Source organism: Suncus etruscus, chromosome 13 (assembly GCF_024139225.1).
Source record: "Suncus etruscus isolate mSunEtr1 chromosome 13, mSunEtr1.pri.cur, whole genome shotgun sequence".
NCBI classification, from domain to species: Eukaryota; Metazoa; Chordata; class Mammalia; order Eulipotyphla; family Soricidae; genus Suncus; species Suncus etruscus.
Window position 1 is genome coordinate 40,321,042 of NC_064860.1, and position 23,252 is coordinate 40,344,293.

At 45.3% G+C, this 23,252-nt stretch overlaps 1 protein-coding gene across 1 annotated transcript; it reads right to left on the bottom strand.

The window, feature by feature from the left end:
* Positions 1-428: 428 nt before the first annotated feature.
* LOC126026081 (carbonyl reductase [NADPH] 1-like) lies at positions 429-20,096 on the bottom strand. The gene is made up of 5 exons (XM_049785800.1): positions 20,078-20,096; positions 17,614-18,095; positions 16,112-16,222; positions 5,779-6,211; positions 429-894 (listed from the first exon to the last, which is right to left on the bottom strand). The coding sequence occupies exons 2-5, from the start codon at positions 17,900-17,902 to the stop codon at positions 819-821; spliced, it is 909 nt and encodes a 302-aa protein (XP_049641757.1). The 5' UTR covers positions 17,903-18,095; positions 20,078-20,096; the 3' UTR covers positions 429-818.
* Positions 20,097-23,252: the final 3,156 nt, after the last annotated feature.

The following is a 23,252-nucleotide window of genomic DNA, read 5'->3' on the forward strand; positions in this document are numbered from 1 at the left end:
CAGTCACATGCAAGAAAAGTACTCCCCTGCTGTGCTATCTCTCTGACTCCCTGTGTTGTGATACGTTATGATATCTTCATTCTCATTTGTTTCCTGTATCTTTTTTTTTTTTTTTTTTTTTTGGTTTTTGGGTCACACCAGGCAGCGCTCAGGGGCCACTCCTGGCTCTATGCTCAGAAATCACTCCTGGCAGAAACGGGGGACCATATGGGATGTTGGGATTTGAACCAATGACCTTCTGCATGAAAGGCAAACACCTTACCTCCATGCTATCTCTCCGGCCCATGTTTTCTGTATCATTTTATTTCCTCTTTGACCCACTGGTTGTTGAGCAGTAAATCATTTAATGTCCCAGGATTTGAGGTTTTTAATTAAATTTTATTGATGAAAAAAAATTTTACATTGAAATTTAAAAACTATTAAGGCTCCATGATTTACAGTCATTCATATTTGAGTTTCAAGTGTACAATATTTTAATACCACCTCACATCATTAATGACTTCCCTCCACCAATGTGCCAAGTTCCCAAACCCCCGCAAACAACTTGCCCATAGATAATGTTTTTCCATTCCTTATAGCAGACTTATTATTTCTAGTTTTTATTTTTTGTCTAATTTTTGTTGCCTTATGTGACAAGTAGAAGAGAAATAAGCAGGAGCGAGTGAAATCGGTGGTGGTGTGAATCATATTCTGCCTGTGGAAGATACTAAAGAAGACAGATTTAACAAACGAGTTCAGTTTGCAAAAACAGCTGATGGGGTGAGTGTATGAATGAGTTGGCCAAGTCCAGGCAGCTCTACCTTTTCCAGTGGTTTCAATCAGATCCAGTTGATTTTCAAGGTTAAATCATCAGTTATATCATCAACACTCTTGAGGCCTAAATGTTGCTTCACCCTAAATTAGTTTGAAGTTGAAGAGAAACTGTTAAGCTTGGTTCTGATTTGGTATTATAAACAATTCACTATTTCCCGGATCCTCCCCACCCCATAGATCATCCCCGTCTGTAACATAAACTGACTGGTTCTATTTACTTAAGAGTAACACCTCATGTACCCTAGAAGTGATTTTCTTTTCTTTCTTTTTTTGGTTTTTGGGTCACACCAGGCAGTGCTCAGGGGTTACTCCTGGCTCTAATGCCCAGAGATTGCTCCTGGCAGTCTCAGGGGACCATATGGGATGCCGGAATTCGAATCACTGACCTTTTGAATGCAAGGTAAATGCCTTACCTCCATGCTATCTCTCCAGCCCCTAGAAGTGATTTTATGATAACTGTAAATCACCAAGCTGGATGGTTCCAACTCAGGTCTCAGATGGGAACACCTTAGATTAATTCCCTTTTGGAAAATTCTGCCTTTGGGAAGTATTTACCCAAATGATGCAGTCAGTCAGAGCAATACTCCTAGTGGTGGGGGTTATAGGATAGAAAAGATTAAAAAACATTGTCTCCAGATTCAGATTCTCAAATGACATTGGAGGATGGAGGACTTCCCATCACCGGTTTGGATTGTGAAATGTTTGGAAGCTACCACCCTCCTCCATTTTCACGAGTGAGAGTGAGAGTGAGAGTGAGAGTGAGAGAGAGAGAGAGAGAGAGAGAGAGAGAGAGAGAGATAAAAAAGAAAGAAAGGAAAAGAAGAATAAAAACTACACCAAAGGGCTGGAGAGAGCACAGTGGTAGGACTTTTGCCTTGCATGCAGCCGATCTAGGACGAATGGTGGTTCAAATCCCATATGGCATCCTGTATAGTCCTCTGAGCCTGCTAGGAGTGATTTCTGAGCACAGAGCTAGGAGTAATTCCTGAGTGCCGCCGGGTGTGATTCCCCCCCGCCCCAAAAAAAAAAAAAACCCTACTAAAACCCAACTAGGACAGAAGCACTAGCTAAATGGGCTGACATATACTTGGAGGAGGACCAGGTTAATTCCAGCACTGCCTGCCCCCTTCTCCTTCTTCCTCACTCTCTTTGGGAGTGACCCCTGAGTACAGAGCCAGGAGTAGCCCATGTGTGACCCAAATATCAAAAGTAAATAGTAGCATCTCTAAATCCCTAAAACATCAAACTCTTCCTTGATCTGTAAAACAGTTTAGACCCTGGCACACACAGACAGGTGAATACAAGGGCTCCCTAGAGCAGAATCCTGTGAGCCAAAATCTTCAAAGATGGGTGTGCTAGGTCAAGAGAGAACTGAACTTTGGGGCTGGAGAGATATAGCACAGTGGGTAGGGCACTTGTCTTGCACGTGGCAGACCCGGGTTCAATGCCCAAAATCCTATATGGTCACCTGAGCCCAGCAGGAATGATTACTGAGGGCAGAGGCAGAAGTAACCCCTGAGCACCTCTGGGTGTGCCCCCCCCCAAAAAAAAAGAAACCAGAAAGAAAGAACTGAACAGTAATGGTCAGGCAAAACTAGGAGAAAACACCGTCTCTGCAGGCTATTAGATGAGCATTGCTCCACATGGACCAGGAAGCATTTTGAAAGTGGAACAAACCGGTACTTAATCTGTGGTGGTTTTATGAGAGTTTAAGAGCCCAGGGGAAGGAAGTACCTAGTTTCCGCCTCCTTTGGCCAGGTGAGAAGGCAGGTGCCCAGATCCAGCACAAGCTGGTTATTCTGTCCCATCAGGAGAGCAGGCAGGTGAGGTTCACAGAGCAGAGGCACACAGAGAGTCCCCAAAGACTAAGGTCTGAACTCTGGACTCTAGACTATTTCCCCATTTTTCTACCCCTTACTATATTACTCGATGTTTATTTTATTTTTATGTATTTTTTAAATTGGGAGGGAGAGTCCCACCCAGATGTATTCAGGACTTACTCCTAACTCTAAGCTCAGAGATCACTCCTGTAGACTTAGGGCATTCTGAGGATCGAGCCTGGGTTAGCTATGTACAAGGCCAGCACCCTACCTGACTGTACTATGGCTTCGGCCTCTGAAGTTTATCTTTAAAAACCTTTGCTTTTTACCCAGTATGGTATGTTAATTACTAAAAATACATATAATATGAGGCCAGAGTGAAAGTGCAGGTGGGTAGGGTGTTTGCCTTGCATGCGACTTACCTGGGTTTGATCCCCGGTATCTCATATGGTTTCCTGAGCCTGCCAGAAGTAATTTCTGAGCTCAGAGCCAGGACTAATCCCCGAGTGCTACTGCGTTTGGCACCAAAAAACAAAACCCAAAAAAGCAGAAAAAAAAAAAAACTCCAAAGATTTGAAAAGGAAGAAGAAATATTAGGTTCATATAGATAACAGCAATGTTGGAATTATCAGAACAGGAAATTAAAATTAATTGTGATTAATATACTTAAGGATTCTATAGAAAAGGCAGAATGTAAGACTCTCTAGGTGAGAAAAATGGGGACAAATTGTCTAGGAACAAAAAGAATTGCTAGAGATGAGAAACATTAGAAATGAAGAATTTCACTTAAATTAAAGACCATCTTTAATTTCATTTCTTTCTTTTTCTTCTTGTTTTTCTTTCTCTCTTCTTTCATCTGTCCTTTCTTCTTCTTCTTCTTTTTTTTTTTTTTTTTTGGTTTTTGGATCACACCTGGCTACGCTCAGGGTTACTCCTGGCTCTGTGCTTAGAAATTGGGGGCCGGGTGGTGGCGCTAGAGGTAAGGTGCCTGCCTTGCCTGCGCTAGCCTAGGACGGACCGCGGTTCGATCCCCCGGTGTCCCATATGGTCCCCCAAGCCAGGAGCGACTTCTGAGCGCATAGCCAGGAGTAACCCCTGAGCGTCACCAGGTGTGGCCCAAAAACCAAAAAAAAAAAAAAAAAATTGCTCCTGGAGGGCCCGGAGAGATAGCACAGCGGCATTTGCCTTACAAGCAGCCGATCCAGGACCAAAGGTGGTTGGTTCGAATCCCATTGTCCCATATGGTCCCCTGTGCCTGCCAGGAGCTATTTCTGAGCAGACAGCCAGGAGTAACCCCTGAGCAATGCTCCTGGCAGGCATGGGGGACCATATGGGTTGCCAGGAATAGAACCACTGTCCATGCTGTATTGGCTGTGTGCAAGGCAAGCATCCTATAGCTGTGCTGTCTCTCTGGCCCCCTCCTTTCTTTCATTTTTGCCTTTAGGTGACACCTGATGGTGCTCAGGGCTTACTCCTGGCTCTGTGCTCAGGGACTCACTTTTGGCCAGCTCAGGGACCATATGGAATACGGGGATCAAATCCAAGTTGGCCACATGAAAGACAAGCACCCTCCCGATGTGCTATCTCTCTGATCCTTTGAAAGATTTCTTCAAAGCCTAGGCCTGAGGAAAGACTACATTTGCTCACATCATCAAAATGAACAAAAGAGAAAAGAGCAAAGAGAAAAAGAAGAAAATATCACCTGAACATCCAAGAACTGTGACAACTATAATAGGAGTAACACACACATAATGGGACTAAACGGAGGAACAGAGAAGAAACATTGAAAAAATGGGAAATTTTTCCAAATTAAAATCAGATGTCAAAGTATAGATCCAGAAAGCTTTGAGAACATCAAACAGGAAAATGCCAAAAGCAAAATAACCTACAAAATTCACCTTTACACCTAGTGATTTCAAGATATAGAAAAATCAAAGAAGCAGGTATGAATTCATTGTTCTCATGGTGAAGCAGTTTCCATAGACATTTTTTTTTTTTGTTATTGTTTTTGGGCCACACTGGCGATGCTCAAGGTTTATTCCTGGCTCTGCGGTCAGAAATCAAGCCTGGCAGGCTTGGGGGACGCTACGGGATGCCAGGGATTGAACCTGGGTCCAATCTAGGTCTGTCTTGGGTCGGCAGCATGCAAGGCAAACGCCTTACCAATGTGCTATAACTCCAGCCCCATCCACAGACTTTTCTTACTTTCAAAAAGGACTTCACAAAAATCAGTGATGAGGGCGAGAAGTAAGTGCTGAGCACCACTGGGTATACCCCCCCATCCAAACAAACGAAGAAAAAAATCAAGAACGGGGGCCGGGGAGATAGTACAGCAGTAGGAGTTTGTCTTGCAAGCAGCCGACCAACGGTGGGGTGGTTCAAATCCTGGCATCTCATATGGTCCCCCCTGTCTGCCAGGAGCTATTTCTGAACACAAAGCCAGGAATAACCCCTGAGTACCGCCGGATGTGGCCTAAAAACAAAAAAAAAAAAAAAAAAAAAATCAAGGATGATAAAGACTTCCTAAAATTTCAAGTGAACTTAATTAAAACCAATCCTTGAGTAGAGATTTTGTTTTGCAATTGTGTGTGTGTGTGTGTGTGTGTGTGTGTGTGTGTGTGTGTGTGTGCGGGCGTGCGCGCCCGCGGTGAATAGGAGTCGGCTTAGGGGACCCTATGGAATGTCAAGGATCAAAACCCTGGTCAGCTGCATGCAAGGCAAACACTCTCCCCGCTGTGCTATCACACTGGCCTTGTTTTGCAAACTTAAGTAGCCTTATCATCAAATTTAGACAAGTCCCTATGGAATGTCAGGGATCAAACCCTAGTCAGCTGCATGCAAGGCAAACACCCTCCCCGCTGTGCTATCACACTGGACTTGTTTTGCAAACTTAAGTAGCCTTTTTTTTTTTTTTTTGGTTTTTGGGCCACACCCGGCGATGCTCAGGGGTTACTCCTGGCTGTGTGCTCAGAAATAGCTCCTGGCAGGCACGGGGGACCATATGGGACACCGGGATTTGAACCAACCACCTTTGGTCCTGGATCGGCTGCTTGCAAAGCAAACGCCACTGTGCTATCTCTCCGGGCCCTTAAGTAGCCTTTTCATCAAATTTAGACAAGTCCAACGGGTTGTGATTTCCACTCACCAATCTTTGGAATTATTTTCCATAACGAATTGCCCATGAGGGCCCTTCGCATCTGGGGGCAGGAGAGCCAAATACAATAGAAGCTTTATTCCTTCTTCTGGGCTCTTCATGGCATCGGGCCCACCCATGTCGGTTCTCACCCAGCCGGGGCAGCAGGCATTGAGAAGGATCCCGTCCCCTTTCCTCTGCTCGTTGAGTTTCCTGGCCTGGATGCTGGACAGCACCGCGATACCGATCTTCGACATGCCGTAGGTGGGTGTCAGCCAGTCCTCTACATGATAAACCCCATTCTTCACATCTTCCACAAACTGGTCCATGAGTTCCACCAGCTCCTCTTCGGTGATGGTGTCGCTTTTAAACTTCTTCTGCAGTTCTGGGCTGCATTCCTTAAAAACTCGGAGGCTGTCTGAGCTGGACAGATTCACCACTCTGCCTGAAAGACAACACCCGCCGTTACCTGGGCACCGAAGAGATGATAAACACCAAATTGGGTCCAGTTCCTCCCTTTTGTGTCAGGCCAGAGGGATAAGGGAGAGAAAGCATTCTGGGGGCAGGATACAGAGTTGATTTTAAGGGACCATGTAGTAAGATGTTGAACTGGAAGGCAAGGAAGGGGTGGAGATATCATTTCTTAGACATACAAGAGAAGAAGGCTTGGGGACAGCTCAATGGCTGAATGTGCCTGTCTTGTAAGGGTCAGTTTATGAGTTCAAATCTCAGGGCTGCCCATGTGCTCTGCTGTCTGTGACTCCTTGAGAATCACAATAGTGGGTACCATTTCCCATATGTAGCTGGGCATGTGTGAGTCCTGGAACTTAGGGGATATGTGCTCTGTTCACAGGGGTACGTCCCTGGTGGGCAAGTGTGGGAGTACCCCAATGCCCCTGCTGAGTTCATGTGCACATTCTCCACAATGTGGTATGGCTCTCAGTGAGTATCTCTACAAGGGACTGGTCCCCTTTGGAACACCACAACTGTGTGTGTGTGTGTGTGTGTGTGTGTGTGTGTGTGTGAGAGAGAGAGAGAGAGAGAGAGAGAGAGAGAGAGAGAGAGAGAGAGAGAGAGAGAGAGAGAGAGAGAGAGAGAGACCCTGGTTATTGCAGCAACAATAGCAATAGTTGAGAAGGGGGAGTGACGGCAACCTTAGGTGATTGGAGGGAGCTGGAGCCTGCAGGGAGGAGAGGTAACAGAGTTTAGGCAGGGAATAAGGAAATAGATATTGCAGGATGGGTTAGTAAAAACACCAAATAACTGAACTTTGGTCTGAATGATAGTACAGTGAGAAAGGTGCTTGTCTTACATACAATTGACCTGGATTCAATTTACAGCCATCCTAATTGATTTCTTGAGCACTATCAGGAGAAATTCCAGAGTGCATAGCCAGGTGTGGCCCCTGAACACTGCTGGGTGTGTCCCTCCCCATAAATAAAAAAGGAACAACCAAAAAACCCAGTAAACCTGAGCAACACACCCCATGATATTAAGTAACACGTAAAATAAGATTCTGGTATACCATATTTTTACTACATATTTTCCCATGTCAATAGCTGAAAATGATGGATCTATGTTTGGGCCTGAGTAAGGTTTGATCCCCAGAACCACAAAGGTCCTAGAGCCTGTGAGATCCTGGTGACCCCCATTCACCCACACCTCAGTGCTGATGGGGAAAAGTTTGGCCTGGAATAAGATTATTCACGGAGTTTTCAACAGACACAGCAGAAGGAAGTGACACAAGATATTCACAATTCTTTGGGGAAGGAAAAAAAAAATTTTTAGCCAAGAATATGACACCATTTAGAATCTAGGAAATGATAAAACGTTTACAGATGAATAAACTAAAGTGATTTGCTACCTCCAAGCTGGCCTCAGTCTTATAAGATGAAAAAAACACATTTCCACATGGAAATTCTGATACACTATGATTGTTCAACACAGTGGCTGAGAAGAGAAAAGTGAAAATGTAACTCACTAATCCGAATGCAGGATCAAGCCACCTAACCCAAGTATAGACCTTCCTTCCTTCCTTCCTTCCTTCCTTCCTTCCTTCCTTCCTTCCTTCCTTCCTTCCTTCCTTCCTTCCTTCCTTCCTTCCTTCCTTCCTTCCTTCCTTCCTTCCTTCCTGTTTTTTGTTTGTTTTTGTTTCTGGCCCAAGTATAGATATTTCCATCTAAATATTACAACAGGTGAGAGAGATAGAATGGCAGGTAAGGAGCTTGCCTTGAATGTGATTGACGCTGGTTTGATCCCTGGCATAGTATCAGGTCCTTTTCTGAGGTACTTCTATGCATAAAGGCAGAAGTGGCCTCTAAGAACTGCCAGATGTGGCCCCAAAATGAAAAAACAAAAAACCCAAAGAAGTAAAAACTTTCATGACATCTGTGAAAGGAAAGCTACAGAAGAATACCACACTGGAGAAGGAACTCCCAACCTAACACATGAAGATGAAGTTAAGGGCCCGGAGAGATAGCGCAGCGGCGTTTGCCTTGCAAGCAGCTGATCCAGGACCAAAGGTGGTTGGTTTGAATCTCGGTGTCCCATATGGTCCCCCGTGCCTGCCAGGAGCTATTTCTGAGCAGACGGCCAGGAGTAACCCCTGAGCATCGCTGGGTGTGACCCAAAAACCAAAAAAAGAAGATGAAGTTAAACTACAGTGGAAAAATCTATTGGAAAAACAAAAGCAGGGCTGGAGAGATAGCACAGCAAGAGGGTGTTTGCCTTGCATGCAGCTGACCCAGGACAGAGATGGTGGTTCGATTCTTGGATCCCATATGGTCCCTTGAGCCTGCCAGGAACAATTTCTGAGAGCAGAGCCAAAAGTAATCCGAGTACCACCAGGTGTAGCTCAAAAAAACAAAACAAAACAAAAAAGAACGAAAAACAAAATAAGAAAAAACAAATAAAAAAGTGTGTATTGCCAGGGATTGAACCTAGGAATTAAACCTAGGACTTCACAGATGAAAGGCAGATGCTTTATCATTCAGCTATATACCCAGTGTAAGAAAACACCTTAAAAACAAATAATAAAGTGCCAATAAAAACTTATATTTGCGGGCTGGAGTGATAGCTCAGAGGGTGGAGTGTTTGTTTTGTACATGACCAACCCAGGTTTGATACTGGGCATCCCATATGGTCCCCCGAGCCTGAGAGGAATATTTCCGAGTGTAGAGCCAGGAGTAACCCCTAAGTGCTGTTGGGTATAGGTCCCCAAAAAAAACCCAATAATTAAATTTACTAATTAAGGTTTAATGAATAAAATAAATCAACTGGTCGGAGAGATAGTACAGCGGTAGGGTGTTGCCTTGCACGCAGATCAGGACAGATGATGGTTTGAATCCCAGCATCTCATATGGTCCCCCGTGAGCAATTTCTGTCAGGAGCAATTTCTACAGTTAAATGCTCTACCACTGAGCTATTCCCTCCCCCCCCCCCCCATCATGAGCGATTTCTGAGAGCCAGGAGTAACCCCTGGGCACTGCCGGGTATGAGCCAAAACACCAAAAAAAAAGTTTTGGGCTGGAGTAATAGCACAGCGGTAAGGCATTTGCCTTGCACACAAACAACACAGGATGGATGGCGGTTTGAATCCCAGCTTTCCATATGGTCCCCCGAGCCTGCCAGGAGCGATTTCTGAGCTCAGATCCAGGAGTAACCCCTGAGTTCCGCCAGGTGTGATCCAAAAACCAAAAACAAACCAACAAAAAATCAACTGTTTACTGGCTAAAGGAAACACAACTTTCATAAGAAATATGGTTAGGGGCTGGAGAGATAGCATGGATGTAAGGTGTTTGCCTAGCATGCAGGACGGTGGTTTGAATCCCAGCATCCCATATGGTCTCCCGAGCCTGCCAGGAGCAATTTCTGAGCGAAGAGCCAGTAGTAACCCCTGAGTGCTGCCGGGTGTGACCCAAAAGAAACAAAACAAAACAAAACAAAAAAAAGATAAAGGTTTTGAGGGGCTGGAGAGAGAGCAGTAGGACTTTAGCCTTGCACACAGCTGATCCAGGATGGATGGTGTTTTTTTTTTTTTTTTTTTTTTTGGTTTGTTTTTGGGCCACACTGGGTGATGCTCAGGGGGTAACTCCTGGCTATGAGCTCTGAAATCACTCCTGGCTTGTGGGACCGTATGGGACGCTGGGGATGGAACCGCGGTCTGTTCTAGGTAAGCTGCTTGCAAGGCAAACGCCCTACTGCTGTGCCATCACTCTGGCCCCAGGACAGATGGTGGTTCGAATTCTGGCATCCCATATGTTCCCTATGCCTGCCAGAAGCATTTCTAAACTCAGAGCCAGGAGTAACCACTGAGTGCCACCGGGTGTGAACCAAAAACCAAAAACCAAAAAAAAAAAAAAAATCATGAGTCTAAGAAAGTTCATTGAGGGGCCAGAGAGATAGCATGGAGGTAAGACATTTGCCTTGCATGCAAATGGACGGTGGTTCGAATCCCAGCATCCCATATGGTACCCCAAGCCTGCTCAAGGCGATTTCTGAGTGTAGAGCCAGGAGAGACTCCTGAGCACTGCCGGGTGTGACCCCCCCCAAAAAAAGTTCCAGAGGACACCCAGAGCAGGGTGGGACAGGCTCAGGACACTTCTCCAGAGGATGAGAGGACCAAGGCATTCCCTGGCTTAGAATATTGATCTGACTGCTGCCTCCTATGCCTCATTTTTACATTGGCCAAATCTGGGGAACCCTGACATGACACGTAAGTCTTTTTTGTTGTTGTTGTTGTTGTTGTTATTGTGCCTACTGTTTCAAGAAATTGCTCCTGGCAGGCTTGGGGGACCATATGGGATGCCAGGAATTGAACCAGCGTTATTCCTGAGTCAGCTGCATACAAGGCAAACACCCTCCTGCTGTGCTATCGCTCTGGCCCTGACATGTAAGTCTTAATGCCTTTAGTGGAAATTTACCTGCTCTATCTTTAAGAATTTCCCCAGAAATTCTTTGTATGAAATGGGGTGCCCCAAATGGAGATTTCTCCAGCATTTCTGTGTTTATGCAAAGGAACAAGCCAGGAACTATTTGGCACGGTTCAAAGTGAAGGCGGAGAGAAACTATCTTTTTTTCTATAATAGAATTAAAATTTATTCTAGTGGGAAATTAGTCCACTCCTCTTGGGTAACCTATGTGAAAGGAACTAAAAGCAATCACTAGTCTTTATGTGAAAACATAACCTGAATAGGAGAAGTAAGGAGAAGTAACAGCAGTAGAAATAACTCAGAGCTGTTACTGAGCCCAGTCAACATCTGTAACACTAGGGAGCATATCCTGAGGAAGGCTGGTAGCGTGACTTCACAGATGACAAAAATTATTGGGAAAATAATATCCCCCTGCCTAATCGATCTAATCTTTTTCAGGTGTGAAAACTGCAGAATCCAACCTTTTAATGGCCTCTTAACAAGTAAGGTAGCGTGAGGTAGGGTTTACAGTTTCTTGCCAGCTTGAAAAAGTTACAGAAGATGGACCTTCATCCACTCTCTCTTTTCCCCCTTTTCCAGGAGAATAAGGGCAAAAAAGGACTATAGGAATTCAATGAGCAAAGGCCATTGACATCAACTGGAAATTATGTCTATATACCTCAGAGGTTGGTGCAAGTACCAACTGGACACTGACATTTAAAGGGGATGGGTAGTATAGATAAAGATGGAGCAAAGATTGTGACTTCCAGAAATGTTAAGGGTAAAAGAATTAACACCAGGTGTAAGAGGCAGTTCTCTTGAAAGAGGCCCAGAGAAACAGCTATTTAAGTTATGGAAACATTCTTTCCAAAGGAATCTCCTCTCTCCTCGCCAAGCAGAATTATACCCCATGCACATTCATTTGACTCAACTTCTAGAACTAGGGCAGAATAAAAATCATCCTGAGGTACCAGCCGACAGCAGTGGCTGCAGGACGACTGGCAAGAATGAATGAATGGGGGCCGGAGAGATAGCATGGAGATAGGGCGTTTGCCTCGCATGCAAAAAGATGGTGGTTCGAATCCCAGCATTCCATATGGTCTCCAGAGCCTGCCAGGAGTGAACGTAGAGCCAGGAGTGACTCATGAGTGCTGCAGAGTGTGACCCAAAAACCGAAAAAAAAAAAAAAAAATGTCTGATTTATTTGTGAACTGTACTTGGACTATTCCCCAGGCTGTGGATGGAGGATTTGTGGATCACCCTGGAGATCCCTTCCTTAAACTTTGTTTTCTGATTGTGCTGCACAATATTTTCCACTACTGAGGTGTAATTATTGCCTGAGGTGAAACAACCATAAATGTTGATGTTAGAATACAGTGTGCAGGGGCCAGAGAGATAGCATGAAGGTAAGGCATTTGCCTTTCATGCAGAAGGTCATTGGTTCAAATTCCGGCATCCCATATGGTCCCCATTGCCTGCCAGGAGCGATTTCTGAGCATAGAGCCAAAAGTAACCCTTGAGCATTGCTGGGTGTGATCCAAAAAACCAAAAAAAAAAAAAAAAAAAAAAAAAAAGAATACAGTGTGCCTTTTCTTAGAGATGACATTGCTTTGGCTTCTGTACAATGAAATGACTCTGTTTGCTTAAGGAACTGCTACAAGCTGCAGTTTTGAGGTAGAAAGACAAGGCTCAGCTAAACAGCAGTGAACAGACAGCTAAATGGCACATGTACCTGTATCTCAAGATGCCTAATCACCTCTCACTGAGTTGACAACCCACCATAACTGTTTGTCTAATGCTATATTTGAACTAGAACCTCTAGATCCTAGTACGAGAATGATCCCTCCTGTGATACAAAGACAAGGGGGGGAATGTAAGAACCAAAGCCCCTTGGGTTCAATCACTTCAGTGAAGTAGTTCTTTGAGACAAGAAGAGTTAACTCAGAAATAAAACCAAAGCTGGTGAACCTCCAGGAATGAGGAACTAGGGGTTGAATGAACTTGGAATGTTCTATCTGATAAGGCTCCCTTAACAACCAAAGGCTCCTTGACAATCAAAGTTTGAATCAGGTATCCCTTGCCAGCCAGGATTTGAATCAGTATCCCTTGACAAAAAGTTTGAATCAGAGTATCCCTTGATAGCCAGGGTTTGAATTGGAGTATCCCTAGACAACCAAAGTTGGAATCAGAGTATCCCTAGGCAATCAAAGTTGAGCCAGAAAAATCGTGATGCATTAAGACATCTATGCAATGAAATAACTGTTCTGTTAATGCTTGCGATTTCTATATAAACTGCTTGAAGATTTGACTCGAGGTCCTTGTCAAGACTTCCTAAATTGGGTGAGACTTGGACCTTGGGTAGTTGAATAAATTCTCTTTGCATCTTGCATTATTGAAAGTGGTCTTTGACTCTCAGCACCGTCTAGACTCAAACCCTAACACCACATGCAAGGCAAATGCCCTACTACTGTGCTATCAATCACTCCAGCCCGAGAAAAGATAACCTTTAAAAAAGCTCCTATCAGGAAACAGAGGTATAGTATAGTGTGTAGAGCATTTAACTTGGCATGTGGCTGACTTGGGCTTTATCCCTGACACCCCATATAGTTTTTTGAGCCAGAGAGGAGTTGTCCCTAAACACAGAACCAGGAGTAAGCACTAAGCACAGCTGAGTGTGACCCAACCCCCCCCCCCAAAAAAAAAACAACCAACCCAGGGGGCTCAAGTGAGATAACACATTTGTAATAATAAATAGAGACAAACATTCCATAAAGATTAAGGACTTAAGGGGCTGGAGCAATAGCACAGCAGGTAAGGTGTTTGTTTGCTTTGGGTTCAATCCCCAGCATCCCATATGGCCCCCAGAATACTGCCAAGAGTGACCTTGAGCACTGAAGATTGTGGCCCAAACAAAACAAAACAAACAAAAAAGATTAAGGGCCTAAGACTGGTGAGTGGTAGGCAAATGGGGGTGAGCTGAGGGGGGCATTGGTAGAGGAAAGTAGAGATGGGGGGAGGGATTGGTGTTGAAAATTGTATGCCTGAAGCCCAATCGTGTATAATTTTTTAATTTCACAATTAAAAATTAAAAATAAAATTAAAATTAAAAATGGGGGCTGGAGAGATAGCACAGTGGTAAGGCATTTGTCTTGCAAGTGGCCGACCCAGGAATGACAGTTCGAACTGAGAGTTCGAATCCCAGCATCCCATATGGTCCCCTGTGCCTACCAGGAGCGATTTCTGAGTGCAGAGCCACTGAATGCCACTGGGTGTGGCCCCCAAAACAAACAAACAAAAAAATTAAAAAATGAAAGATTAGGGGCTCACTGCAGTAGAAAGATCACACTTATTAACATATATGCACCACATATGTACCAAAATATAACTGAAAACTCAAAACTCCCCCCAAAAATTAAAAAAATTAGGGCCGGAGAGATAGCATGGAGGTAAGGCATTTGCTTTGCATGCAGAAGGGCGATGGCTCGAATCCCGGCATCCCATATGGTCCTTGAGCCTGCCAGGAGTGATTTCTGAGCATAGAGTCAGGTATAACCCCTGAGCGCTGCCAAGTGTGACCCAAAAACCCCCCAAAAATATAACTGAAAACTATAACAGAATCAAAAAGTGGTACCAACTGCAGTTCAATTTCCAGCCATTCCATTTGATTCCTGGAGTACTATCAGGAGGAATTGCTGAGAGCATAGCCAGGAGTGGCCCCTGAGCACTGCTGGGTGTGTCCCCCCTCATAAAAAAAAAGAACAACCAACACACCCAGTAAACTTGAGCAACACACCCCATGATGTTAAGTCACTTACAGCTGTGAGCAGATCACAAAGAATAAAAAAGTATGGAATAGCTTTAAGTTGCTAACTAGAATATGTAGGTTTAATCAACTTTTATAGAGTATTTTATGCTCAAACAACTGGGTTTATATTTTGGTCAAATGCACATAGACCGTGCTTGAGAATAGACTATATACTGGGACACAAATTAATACCTCTAGATTTATAAAAACTGAGATACAAATTAATATCTATAAATTTATGAAAACTGAAATGATACTGGTATTTGGTTATATTAGGGTGAGGGGATTTAGGCCCCACCCAGCAGTGCTCAGGGCTGACTCCTGACTCTGTGCTCAGGAATCAACCCTGGCAGGGCTCGGGGGACCCTATGTGATGCTGAGAATCAAACCAGAATTGGTTACATGCAAGACAAGTACTATCTCTCTGACCCTGATTCTAAGTTGTTGTTTAATTTCAATGCTATGACATGAGATATTACCCAGGAAAAGAAAACTGGGAAAGGGGCCAGAGAGAAAGCACAGCAGTAGGGCATTTGCCTTGGGAGCAGCTGACCCCGGACCAATGGTGGTTCGAATCCCGGCATCCCATATGGTCTCTGGTGCCTGCCAGGAGTGATTTCTGAGCAGAGAGCCAGAAGTAACCCCTGTGTGCCACAGGATGTGGCCCAAAAACAAAAAAAGAAAACTGGGAAAAGTCATGTGGAGATTCAACAATATCCTTGTCAAGTGGCCAAAGCATTAGCACAGCAGGGAGGGCATTTGCCTTGCATGCAGCCAATCTGGGTTTGATCTCCAACATCCCATATGGTTTCTGAACCTGGCAGGAATAACTCCTGAGTGCTGTTGGGTATGCCCCTCCCCCAAATTTTGTGGCTACTGAACAGGATTTAGAATCTGGCCTAGGACGTGGTGAGGGTGGAGCTAGGTCACCTTAAGGATCCTGGAGAATAAGTGGTTTGGTCAATTAGCAAAAGGAGTTGGGGGAAAAGATGACTGTCTTCTGAACATGTTTATTTTAGTGGGGAGCATGATATATATATATATACAGAGAGAGAGAGAGAGAACATGAACATTAGCATAAGGAGAGTTTTGCAAATCTAGACAGGTGACAGGTCATAGGGAGAACTTATGAATTGGTGGTACAGAAAGTTCCAACATGCTGAGTAAGACGATCTGAAGATAAAAAAGGGGGGGGGTAGGGAATGTCTAGAGAACTGAATGTAGGAGAGGCACAGAACAAGTCAGGCTGAGATATTAATACCCTGTTAGATGGGTCAGAGCCCTTGTACAGCTGGGAAGGACATTTGCTGTGCATAGCACCAACTGGGTTCTATCCTTGGTATCTCACAGGTTCTCCAAGGGGTAACTCCTGAATGTAGACAGCCAGGAATAAGCCCTGAGCACTACCAGGTGTGCTCCCACACCTAAACCAAACAAAACCAAACTCTGTAAGATAAGTCTATTGTGTAAGGATCACTCCTCAAGGGCTTGGGGAGGTGGGCAGAGAGAACCGATCAGAGACTTGCCACCCGAGTGACACTGAGGGCAGAGGGCAGCAGGCCCTGGAATGCACGAGCCTGGGGTCCAATGGTCCCACCTACACCACCCTCTGCTTATTCCTCTCGCTCACCTCCAGGTCTCAAGAGAGGCAGCAGCTCCATGCAGACGTTTCTGGTGCCATGGAAGTTTGTTTTCAAAGTCAACTCAGCTTCATCAGGAAATGATAATTTGGGATTACTATCTGCATTGCAGGGGGAGAAAGCAGAGAAAAGTCATGTAGTCAAAAGCCATAGAACGAGACCTCCACCTCCCTCACTTTTTGGGGGGACGACGATGACAAGTAAAACCTGGTGAATTCCCAGTCATGCCAGGGTTCAATTAAAATTGTGTCCATGGTCATTGAACACGGATGGAGATGCGGGTGAAGGGAGGGGACTGTGCGCCATTCTTTGCCACAATTCTTCCTCCTCCTTTCCCTTTGCCGCCTTCTTTCCTTCTCCTTTCCTCCTCTCCACCTCCTCCCTTCCTTCCTTGCCTTCTCCTCCTCCTCCTCTTCTTTTTTTTTTTTTTTTTTTTTGGTTCTTGGCCCATCAATGATGCTTAGAGAGCTTACTCCTGGCTTTGTGCTCAGGAATTTACACCCCTGACCTCACACAGGGGACACAGTGCAGTACTAAAAGATCAAGCCTGGGTATGTCTACATATGAGACAAGAACGCTGTACTCTGTCTGGACCATTGCAAAATAAAAACTTTTTATGGTGGAAGGTATGCCTGGCGGTGCTCAGGAGTTACTCTTGCCTCTGTGCAAAAATCACTCCTGGGGCTGGAGTGGTGATGCAAACAAAACGGTATAGCGTTTGCCTTGCCCGCGCTAGCCTAGGAAGACAGCGGTTCGATCCCCAGGCATCCCATAAGGTCCTTCAGCCAGGAACGATTTCTGAGCGCATAGCCAGGGGTAACCCCTGAGTATCACCGGGTGTGTCCCCAAAACAAAACAAAGAAACCCCAAACCACTCCTGACAGGCTTACGGGACCATAGGAAAGCCGCATTTCAAACTCAGGTCCACGGCATGCAAGGCAAACTCCATTTCTGCTGTGCTATTACTCAGCCCGCCCCTTCCATCTTTCTATTCTTTATTTCAATTTTTCTAGCGGGGGGCACACTCGGCGCCGCTCAGGGGTTACTCCTGGCCCAACGCTCAAAAAATCATTCCTGGCTTGGGGGACCATATGGGATGCCGAGAATCAAACCCAGGTCTATCTTAGGTCTGCAGAGTGCAAGACAAACGCCCTCTCTCCGGGTCCCTATTATTTATTTCAAAAGAAGTTCAAATCCCAATCACTGGACTAGCTTGTGGAAGCTACAGGTTGGACCCCTGGCTCTTGCAGGCAGCTCTAAGCAGCCAACCTTTGGCCTTCAACATCCCCACCCAGCTGCCCTCCAGCCAAAAACACCTACAGTGTTGAGGAGTTTGCCCTGGGGTGGCACTATGCCCTCTGTACACCAGACTGGGTGGATCTGAAAGAACTTTGCCCCCTAATGAGAACAGCCAGCCCTACATCCTGTATTTTCAGACTTTAAAGGAATCAGCCTCAACACCCGTGGAAGCCTTTTCTCTGCCTCCACTTACTACACAGAAAGATGCCCGCGTTGTTCACCAGGACGTCGAGCCCCCCGTATTCCTTGATGAGGAAATCGCGCAGGGTGCGGATGCTCTGCAGGTCGTTGACATCCAGCTGGTGGAAGCGGGGACTCAGGCCCTCGGCCTGCAGCTGCTGCACGGCCGCCTGGCCCCGGCCTGGATCCCGCGCCGTGAGCATCACATCCCCGGAGAACTGCCGGCACAGCTCCCGCACCAGGTTGAAGCCCAGGCCCCTGTTGGCCCCGGTCACCAGCGCCACTTGTTTGTTGGACGGCATAGTGCAGCCAGCAGGGTCGTGGACTCACCCAGGTCACTTGTGGCTACAGAAACAGCAGCTCTGCAGCTTAAGAGTTCTGGGTTCTGGCTGAAGCCCCACCTCTGTCCCTCCCTGCCTTCTAGCTAGGGTGGGTGAAGGAGAAAGTTCCAGAAGGTCATTCACCTTGCACTGCAGGTGAGAAGGGACTTCTTTTCTGGTTGATAGAGCAAGGAGGCAGGCTAAGTAAGGATTATTCTGAGAATTCTGAAGATTGAAACTCCCTCCCTTCCTGATCACCCTGAACCCAATAACCGTCGGCTGCACCCCATGAGTGCCCAGCAAGGAAAGAGACATTCTTTTGAGTGTTTCTGTTCCTAGATGTCTATCACCAGCTGTAAAATTGTGGGTCTTTTTTTTTTTTTTTTTTGCTTATTTGTTTTGGGTGCTCGGAAATCATTCCTGTGGGGGACCTTATAGGATGCCAGGGATTGAACCCAGGTGGGCCGCTTGCAAGGCAATCGCCCTCCCTGCTGTGCTATTGCTCAGGCCCTATAAAGTTGTGCTTTCTGGCTCATTTGTTCATTTGCTCTAGGTCACAGTAGCAGGTATTTCAAAGGGTTATTTTCAAGGTATCAGGGAGAGAGAGAAATAAAGTTGCTTTGCCATAGCAGTATCTGTTCCTCAGCAGAGAGTTGAGATATCACTTTCCAAAATAAACAAAAGCAGAAGGAAATTCACTGCCCTGTCAAAGGGGGAACTTTTTAAAGTTAAAAAATCTTACACTGACGGGCCGGGCGGTGGCGCTCGAGGTAAGGTGCCTGCCTTACCTGCGCTAGCCTAGGAGACGGACCGCGGTTCGATCCCCCGGCGTCCCATATGGTCCCCCAAGCCAGGAGCGACTTCTGAGCGCATAGCCAGGAGTAACCCCTGAGCGTCACCGGGTGTGGCCCAAAAAAAAAAAAAAAAAAAAAAAAGAAAAAGAAAAAAAAAATCTTACACTGAAAAAAAAAATCTTACTCTGTTTGTATACTTGGTTGTTTTGTTTGTTTGTTTGTTTTTTGTTTGTTTTGTTTGTTTGTTTGTTTGCTTTTTTGGACCGAGGCATACCAGATAGTGCTTCCGGGCTATTCATGGCTCTGGGACTATGCAGGGAACATGTGACAGAGGGGTTAAACCCAGACCTCTAAACATACAAAGCATGAGCTCATCCTGCTTAGCTTTATGTCTAGACACTCACTTAAACTTTTTAAAAAATTTACTTTACTTTTTTTTTTTGTTTGTTTGTTTTTTGTTTTTTTTGGGCCACACCCATTTGACGCTCAGGGGTTACTCCTGGCTATGTGCTCAGAAATCGCCCCTGGCTTGGGGGGACCATATGGGACGCCGGGGGATCGAACCACAGTCCTTCCTTGGCTAGCGCTTGCAAGGCAGACACCTTACCTCCAGCGCCACCTACCCGGCCCCTTACTTTACTTTTTTTAATAGTTGAATAGCTGATCATAATACCTTTATTTCCAGGTAAATGGGAAAGAAATTATTTAAAAAGAAAAAAAGTGAATAAATTAAGAAACAGAAAAAAGAAAAGAGATTTTTTTAAAAAGGAAGAGGAAGGGGCTGAAGTGATAGCACAGTGGTAGGGCATTTGCCTTGCATGCAGACGACCCTGGTTCGATCCCAGGCATTCCAAATGGTCCCCCAAGACTACTAGGAGTGGTTTCTGAGCAGAGCCAGGAGTAACCCCTCAGCACTGCCAAGGTGTGGTCCCAAAACAAACAAACAAACAAAAAAAGGAAGAGGAAGAGGAAAAATAAAGAGTACAATAAACAAATTTGTAAAAATTATCGCATCTCCAATGAGGTCATTAAGTCATTGTCAGAAGATTTAGTAAGCTCTTGTTGCTAGGTAACCATTCTGTTACTTCATTTGGAACATTAGGTGTCTTCAGTGAAACAATGGCCGCCAAATTGGTTTGTTCCTAAGGGGAGACAGTATAAACAGAAATGGAATTGTGCAGCTGCAAATTGTACAGCTGTGTGGCCCAGGAATTCCAAGCACTATTGCTGATACTGAGGCTTTTGTGGGGCATGGTTTCAGCTGCCAGCACTTTTGGAATTATGAGAAGGCAGGGGAGCGGGAGAGGGTGGCCGCACTCACTCCATAAAATTCCTGGTGAAGTTAGCCCAAATACCGGCATACCTGGATTGGTCAGATTGGTGTCTCTGCAAAGAGCCGTAGAGGAGTGATGAAGCCGGGCTGTTGGTGAAGCGAAGACTGTGGGTGATGGGTGCAGCAGGCGTGGCTTCGGCTGGGTGAGGACTTGGCTGTCCTCTCTGCTTTCTCTACTGCCTAACCCGTACTGTTGGTTAACTGGTCAAACTTCTAGGATTTGTCATCACTGACTGCAGAGTATTCTCTTTCTTTGATTCTCTATGCACTGCAGAGGAGTAGGATCATTCAGCATTTGTCCTCAGTTAGGTAATACCTTATTTTATTCCAACACAAAGACTTCTGCTCCCTCAGTCCTTCCTCCCAGGACTTTTGAAATGGAAAAACCCACCGAGATTTCATTTGCTCCATTTAGGTACTTTGGCTGTTACTGGGCCCTCCCCTGGCCTGGGGGTAGACTGAATGGCAATAAAAATTGTTGGTTTTGGCCAGCTCCACACCAGGAGGTTGGAAACATTCCGATCCTATTTTCACCCTTATGCCTGGCTTGGATTATTAATTATTCATGGCTACCCTGCTCCGGACACCTTTTCCTGGAGGAGTTGCATTATAATGTATGGAACAACCCAATGGACCTTCTATCTTTTTTATTTTTTTATTTTTTTTATTTGCTTGTTTGTTGTTTTGCGTTTGCTTTTGACACACCTGGTTGCTCAGGGATTACTCCTGGCTCCGCTCTCAGGAATCACCCATAGCAGTGCTTGGGGGACCATATGGGATGCCAGAGATTGAACCTGGGTTGCAAGGCAAGTGTCCTCCCAGGTCCCTGCTGTACTATTGTTCCAGACTATCATTCTATCCCTTATTTAATTTGCTCAGTATAATACACTCTGGTTCTATCTAAGTTGCACCACTTTGCAATAATTCTTTTTCCTTCCTTCCTTCCTTCCTTCCTTCCTTCCTTCCTTCCTTCCTTCCTTCCTTCCTTCCTTCCTTTCTTTCTTTCTTTCTTTCTTTCTTTCTTTCTTTCTTTCTTTCTTTCTTTCTTTCTTTCTTCTTTCTTTCCTTTCTTTCTTGTCACTCCCAGCAGCACTTAAGGGTTACTCCTGGCTCTGTGCTCAGAAATCACTCCTGCAGGCTTGGGGGACCATATGGGATACCGGGATTTGAACCACCTTTCATTCTGGGTCAGCTGCATGAAAGGCAAACGTTTCACCGCTGTGCTGTCTCTCCGGCCCTGCAATATTTCTTTTTTCCTTCTCATAACCAAGTAACATCCCACTGTGTATAGGGATCACACTTTCTTTATTCATTTGCCTGCTGTTCTTCAACATTTAACTTGTTCCCATATCTGGCTATTTTGTATTAATTGCTGCTATGAATAGAAGTTTGCATACGTATTTTTGAGTTAGTGTTCTGGGAAATGCAAGTCAAAATGAGCATGACATATCATCTCACACTAGGGAGAAAGGCTTCTATGAAAAAGGTCAGAAAAAAATGGATAATGGATTTTGGAGAGGATATGGTAGGAATGGGAATCTTATTTTTTATTTTTTGGAGCCATACATGGCAGTGCTCAGTGGTTACTCCTGGCTCTGCACTCAGGAATGGCTCCTGGTGGTCCTTGGGGAACCCTATGGGATGTTGAGGATTGTAAAAAAATATCCATGAGTGGTGAGACCGCCCCAAATGTCATGTTTCTAACCCTTTAGGGAGGACGGGTCTGATGAAACAGGATAGCACAGCAGAGAAATGATACCAAGCCAGTGAGGACAAGATTTATTAGTCAGCCTATTTTTCACCTCATGTCCTCTCTCTGCACCCTCCCAAAAGTCAGAACTTCTCTTTCTTTATTCTGCAGAATTAAATTCCACCAGGGTGGGGGGAGGTCCTGTAATCTAGGTGGGTTTTTACATATCAAAGGAAGAGGTTACTGGGAAGAAGTCAGGGCACCACCTTTGTTTAAGATTTCAGCTAAGGTTCACCTTACAGAGGATAGAACTCAGGTCAGCTACGTTCAAGGCAAGAGCCCTGTCCTCTGCACTATCACTCTGGCCCCCTCATCGATTGTATATGGGAATGATGTCCTCTTTGGAAAACAGTATGAAGACTTATCAAAAAAAGTAAGCATAGGGGGCCGGAGAGATAGCATGGAGGTAAGGCATTTACCTTTCATGCAGAAGGACGGTGGTTCGAATCCCGGTATTCCATATGGTCCCCTGTGACTGCCAGGGGTGATTTCTGAGCATGGAGCCAGGAGTAACCCCTGAGTGCTTTTGCACCCCTGAGGTGTGACCCAAAAACAAAAACAAAACAAAACAAAAAGTAAGAATAGGATTTTGAGGAATCACTTGTGGCCATGTGTGAAAGATCAAAAAGGTGCCAGGAGTCAAAGTCAGGTTGGCCACAATCCAGGCAGGATCCCAACCAACTGAATTCTCACTCCTACCCATAAGCCTCACTTTCTTTCCTTTTTTTTTTTTTGTTTTTGTTTTTGTTTTTTGTTTTTTGGGCCACACCCGGCGATGCTCAGGGGTTACTCCTGGCTGTCTGCTCAGAAATAGCTCCTGGCAGGCACGGGGGACCATATGGGACGCCGGGATTCAAAACAACCACCTTAGGTCATGGATCGGCTGCTTGCAAGGCAAACGCCACTGTGCTATATCTCCAGCCCCAAGCCTCACTTTCTTTAAATTTATTTATTTAGGGAGTGGTGGCACACGTGGTAGGGAGTTTGCCTTGTATGTGCCTAACCTAGGACGAACCGTGGTTTGATCCCCTAGCATCCCATTTGGTCCCCCAACCAGGAGCGATTTCTGAGTGCATAGACAGATTAACTCCTAAGCATCACTGAGTGTGGCCCAAATAAAAAAATAAAAAGAAGAAAGTTATTTTTGGTTTTTGGGCAATATCCACTGATGCTCAGGTTACTCCAGGCTCTGTGCTCAGAAATTGCTCCTGGCAGGCCTGGGAGACCACATGGGATGCCAGGGATAGAACCTGGGTCAGCCGAGTGCAAGGTAAATGCCCTCTCTCTGTGCTAAATTTCTTTTTTTCTTTTCTTTTTGGTTTTTGGATCACATCCAGCAGTGTAGGGGTTCCTCCTGGCTATGCACTCAGAAATCTCTCCTGGTGGATGGGGTCTGTGAGGTGGCGCTAGAGGTAAGGTGTCTGCCTTGCAAGTGCTAGCCAAGGAAGGACTTCG